General features: G+C 40.9%; 1 long non-coding RNA gene and 1 gene segment (V, D, J or C); both read left to right on the forward strand.

Moving 5' to 3' along the window:
• The first annotated feature begins 1,091 nt into the window (after positions 1–1,091).
• Positions 1,092–6,107, forward strand: part of LOC105553684 — a 201,669-nt gene continuing 196,653 nt past the window's right edge. The window contains 2 exon segments of the V gene segment in view: positions 1,092–1,193; positions 1,363–1,644. Of these exon segments, the coding sequence occupies positions 1,145–1,193; positions 1,363–1,644 (331 nt within the window).
• On the forward strand, positions 2,437–2,987 carry LOC105553686. Its single transcript, XR_001008193.1, has 2 exons — positions 2,437–2,538; positions 2,708–2,987. It is a non-coding gene; the product is annotated as an uncharacterized LOC105553686 (long non-coding RNA).

Genomic DNA, 6,107 nt, shown 5'->3' on the forward strand with positions numbered 1-6,107 from the left:
TTGGAGGCCGGGCAAGGTGGCTCACGCCTGTAATCCCAGCACTTTGGGAGGCTGAGGCAGGTGGATCACAAGGTTAGGAGATGGAGATCATCCTGGCTAACACGGTGAAACCCCGTCTCTAGTAAAAAATACAAAAAATTAGCCGGTCATCGTGGCGGGCGCCTGTAGTCCCAGCTACTCGGGAGGCTGAGGCAGGAGAATGGCGTAAGCCTGGGAGGCGGAGCTTGCAATGAGCAGAGATCGTGCCACTGTGCTCAAGCATGGGCTACAGAGTGAGACTCTGTTTCAAAAAAAAAAAAAATTCTTGGATTAGATTTGAGACTATTTTCCATGCTAAGTATATTTATGATAATGATGATGACTATAATGCTGAAAACCTAAACAACAAAAACAATTGTCGCATACATAATGTCCTGAATACTATTGTAAATGTTTTATCTTATTTTCTTTAAACTGTCTACAGCACTGTAAGGTAGGTACCACTATTGTCACAGTTACACAGACATGGAAACTGAGACACAGTGAAGCTAAGTTACTTGGCTAATTTCAAGCAATCGGCAAGCCATAGAGCATCCATGTCAGGGCCTGCCAGGACATGTGACTGTGAACAGAAGTTTTTACTTCAAAGAGCGTATCTGTGTGGGTTAACGGAAAGCTTCAGGACCCTCAGAAAACATTACTAACAAGCAAATGAAAGCTGTATCCAGAAGATTATGTTCTAACAGACTCTTCATTTCCATCGATCCAATAATGCACTTGTAGAGATGACCGGGCATATTGAGGACAGGAAGAGATAAATGAAAACACAGCTTTTTATATTTTTCTTAACGCGGTTATGCCAAACATCATCTAGGTGAATTGAGGTAATTGAGGAGAAGAAAGACACAGGAGTGAAATTCTGTCATCACAAGTGAGAAGTTCTACACTCAGACTGAGCTAACAGACTTTTCTGAACTGACAACCAGGGAGGCGCAGGATGCTCCGTGCAGAGAGGAAGAAGCAGGTGGTCCCTGCAGCTGGAAGCCCACCTCCCACCCCAGCTGCTTTGCATGTCCCTCCCAGCTGCCCTACCTTCCAGAGCCCATATCAGTGCCTGGGTCAGAGCTCTGGGGAGGAACTGCTCAGTTAGGACCCAGAGGGAACCATGGAAGTCCCAGCACAGCTTCTCTTCCTCCTGCTACTCTGGCTCCCAGGTGAGGGGAACATGAGGTGATTTTGCACATTGCTGAAAACTCCTGCCACCTCTGCTCAGCAAAAAATATAGTTAAAATTCAATGTAGATCAACAATTTTGGCTCTACTCAAAGACAGTGGTTTTGATCTAGATTATAATAGTGCATTTCTGTTTTATTTCCAATCTCAGATACCACCGGAGAAACAGTGGTGACGCAGTCTCCAGCCACCCTGTCTGTGTCTCCAGGGGAAAGAGCCACTATCTCCTGCAGGACCAGTCAGAGTGTTGGCAGCAGGTTAGCCTGGTACCAGCAGAAACCTGGGCAGGCTCCCAGGCTCCTCATCTATGGTGCATCCAACAGGGCCACTGGCATCCCAGACAGGTTCAGTGGCAGTGGGTCTGGGACAGACTTCACTCTCACCATCAGCAGCCTGAAGCCTGAAGATGCTGCAGTTTATTACTGTCAGCAGGATAATGACTGGAAACCACAGTGATTGAACATGAAACAAAAACCTCAACAAGACCATCGGTGTTTACTGATTATACCAGCTGCTTCCGTCACAGAGAGCAAGTGTGGTGGCCACTCAGTTTTAGCATCTCTGCTCTAATTGGACATTTTGTGGTTTCTCACACACACACACACACACACACACACACCCCTCCTTGAATAATTTGGACTCTGATTCTTGGACTCTCTTCACCTGAGGCCCCAGAATCTCAGGTTTCCAGAAATAATGTCTCTCTATATGAATCCTTATATAGCCCCAGTCTTTCTTAACTTTCCCAGTAGAAGTAGGTCAGTGCATGCTACACTGCTCCATTTGAATTCTGCAACATTCTAAGTAGTAGAAAATTCTATGCATTCATCCAAATAGTTGACTAACGTAAAGCTGTTCATCTGAAGATACTACCATAGCTGAATAAATACCATTCTTTTTTTTTTTCTTCAGGCTATCAACGTTTCAGTGGTAAATGGTTATTATGGAAACGATATTTTTCTTAACGCGGTTATGCCAAACATCATCTGGGTGAATTGAGGTAATTGAGGAGAAGAAAGACACAGGAGTGAAATTCTGTGATCACCAGGGGGAAGTTCTACACTCAGACTGAGCCAGACTTTTCTGACCTGAAAACCAGGGCGGCGCAGGATGCTCAGTGCAGAGAGGAAGAAGCAGGTGGTCCCTGCAGCTGGAAGCCCAGCTCCCACCCCAGCTGCTTTGCATGTCCCTCCCAGCTGCCCTACCTTCCAGAGCCCATATCAATGCCTGGGTCAGAGCCCTGGGGAGGAACTGCTCAGTTAGGACCCAGAGGGAACCATGGAAGCCCCAGCACAGCTTCTCTTCCTCTTGCTACTCTGGCTCCCAGGTGAGGGGAACATGAGGTGGTTTTGCACATCACTGAAAACTCCTGACACTTCTGCTCAGCAAGAAATATAATTAAAATTCAATGTAGATCAACAATTTTGGCTCTACTCAAAGACACTGGTTTTGATCTAGATTATAATAGTGCATTTCTGTTTTATTTCCAATCTCAGATACCACCGGAGAAACAGTGGTGACGCAGTCTCCAGCCACCCTGTCTTTGTCTCCAGGGGAAAGAGCCACTATCTCCTGCAGGACCAGTCAGAGTGTTGGCAGCAGGTTAGCCTGGTACCAGCAGAAACCTGGGTAGGCTCCCAGGCTCCTCATCTATGGTGCATCCAACAGGGCCACTGGCATCCCAGACAGGTTCAGTGGCAGCGGGTCTGGGACAGACTTCACTCTCACCATCAGCAGCCTGGAGCCTGAAGATGCTGCAGTTTATTACTGTCAGCAGGATAATGACTGGAAACCACAGTGATTGAACATGAAACAAAAACCTCAACAAGACCATCAGTGTTTACTGATTATACCAGCTGCTTCCGTCACAGAGAGCAAGTGTGGTGGCCACTCAGTTTTAGCATCTCTGCTCTAATTGGATATTTTGTGGTTTCACACACACACACACACACACACACACACACCCCTCCTTGAATAATTTGGACTCTGATTCTTGGACTCTCTTCACCTGAGGCCCCAGAATCTCAGGTTTCCAGAAATAATGTCTCTCTATATGAATCCTTATATAGCCCCAGTCTTTCTTAACTTTCCCAGTAGAAGTAGGTCAGTGCATGCTACACTGCTCCATTTGAATTCTGCAACATTCTAAGTAGTAGAAAATTCTATGCATTCATCCAAATAGTTGACTAACGTAAAGCTGTTCATGTGAAGATACTACCATAGCTGAATAAATACCATTCTTTTTTTTTTTCTTCAGGCTATCAACGTTTCAGTGGTAAATGGTTATTATGGAAACGTTTGCTATTTAAAAGTGAACTAAAATATTTCTTCAGTTTTCTCTATGATGCAGTGGACTCTAAAAGGATTAAAGTCTGTAAAAATAAAGTACATATTAGGTAAGGAAGAAATAGACTCTTCCTAATGATGTCTGCAAATGACCAAGTAGAAGCAGTGATAGAAGCAGTTGTTTTCATTATTTTTCTCCAAGACTTCCTTCCAAAAGGGATTTCATTGATCATATTCATTTTTTGTCACCTATAAGACATGTTGACATTATGTAACATCTGATATGAAGCACTGAGGACACATCCTATCTGTATTATTCTTGCGAAAATTAATGGTGTGAATTGAATCAGTAGTAAACATCACACAAAACCAATTAGGAGGACATTATTCAACATAACTGGCCAGTAAACTTCAAATGTTTGAAGGCCATGAAAGAGAAACAAAAGTGAAAAACTATCATAGATGTTAAGACATTAAAGACAGGATAACCAAATAAAATATGAAAACCAGAATTATAACTTGTAACATAAAAAATGGCATTAATGGGAAAATCAGTGAAATCCACATAGGATTTTACATGAGTTAACTAATAACATTATATCTATGTTCATCTCATGGTTGTGATACTGTGGTTATTTATGAGGCGGACATTAGAGCAAGCTGGAGGAGGAGTATATGGGAACCATCTTTGCTATATTTTTAAAATTTTAAGTCTAAATGTATTTCCCAATAAGTTTAAAACACATACACACACAAGTAAGTAAAAAAAAAAAAAAATAAGAAAAATGTGCTTATTAAACAATTCCACAAGTTTCCTCCTATTTTGAACCATTTTTATTTCTAATTCTCATCTTTATTAAAGATGCTAGGTCTACAATCATAGCTCACATTATGTAGAGTGTAATCACTAATTTGCTCAGCTCTACAACACAAAGAAGGCATCTTAAAAATTGACAGGGCGTTCCTTCATGAATGTGGAAACTAGGGATCAGGATTCTCTATTTGTTAGAACATTGGTTTCTTTTTAAACGGAGGGTGCAGAGTTCAAGTTCTCAAGTCCAAAATTACTTATGTTAGTCCATAACCTTATTCCCTTTCAGCGTGGCTATTATGTTCATTTAAATGCATTTTAGAAGGCATCTCTGTTTACGGCATCACAAAGAGTTTAATAAATCTTCTGTGCAAAAGTAAACAACAAACACACGTATAAATACAAAGCTAAAAAGTCAAAACTATTTCAGCACTCTGAAAATTGAGGAAGCTAAAATAATTAAAGATGTATATTCTTTATAGAAAAAAAAGTACTAGTACTTTGAGTAAAGAGAGAAAAAATCTGTAGCCTTTTGCCTGTGACAGCATGCTTCTACCCCCAGCTCAATCAGCATGAATTACAGAACTAGAGTGTTACCAATATAGGATAGCAAATAAAACTAGCAGCTTGCTGCCTAAATGGGTGGACTTGAGTAAAACCAAGAAGTGAAGTAAAATTCTTCAGTGTTTCCAGCTAAACATGCAGAACTCCACAGGAAATGAACAGAAAAAGCCCATAGCTTTGCTAGTCCAAGATGATGCCCTCATTGGGGCAACTAGTACATCTGCTGACAGTAAGTAGCAGATTCCTGGATAAGATAGAGCCATATGCTGAAACAATCTCTGCACACATTCCTAGTAACTTAGAAGCTATAGAGATGAGTGATGAGACCCAGGAGTGCCTGGTGCAAAGTAAAACCCGAGAGAGGTAAGAACTGGCTGCATTTTGCATGTGCTTTTTAAACTACACACAGATGGATTGACAGAAGACAGATATACAATAATTGATAATTGAGCAAAACTTCTTCTCAAATGATTGCTGACCTATGTGCAGTTACATGTGCAGTTCCTATAAATTAAAACTAAAGCAGAGATATCAGTGGTCAAACACCACGTGAGATACAGATTTTTCAATATCATGCATTGAAATTACATTTAATATGTCTAATCCACTGAATGTTATAGCTCAACCTATCCTATCCTAAATGTGCTCAGAACACATGCATTAGCTTACAGTTTGCCAACATTGTCTAACACAAACCTTATCTTATATAAAGTGTTGAATATCTCATGTAATTTATTGAATACTGTACTGAAAGAGAAAATAGAATGGTTGTATGAATACGGGAAGTACTATTTCTACTTGAATGCATATCACTTTCACATCATCTGAAAGTGAAAAAATTATAACTCCAACTGCCATAAGTCAGGTACTATCAGTAAGTTCAGACAAGTAGCTAAGAAGAAAATTTTAAAATGCTCAAAAAAATGAAACAAATTCCAAGCCTTACATGGTGACTCAAGCTTGTAATCCCAGTACTTTGGGAGGCTGATACCAAAGGATCACTTGAGGCGAGGAGTTCGAGACCAGGCTGGGCAAAATAGCGACATCCTTATCTTTAAAAAATAAAATGCTCATGGATAGGAAGAATCAATATCGTGAAAATGGCCATACTGCCCAAGGTTATTTATAGATTCAATGCCATCCCCATCAAGTTACCAATGAGTTTCTTCACAGAATTGGAAAAAACTGCTTTAAAGTTCATATGGAACCAAAAAAGAGCCCGCATCTCCAAGACA

Source organism: Mandrillus leucophaeus, unplaced genomic scaffold (assembly GCF_000951045.1).
Source record: "Mandrillus leucophaeus isolate KB7577 unplaced genomic scaffold, Mleu.le_1.0 Scaffold602, whole genome shotgun sequence".
Lineage (NCBI taxonomy): Eukaryota > Metazoa > Chordata > Mammalia > Primates > Cercopithecidae > Mandrillus > Mandrillus leucophaeus.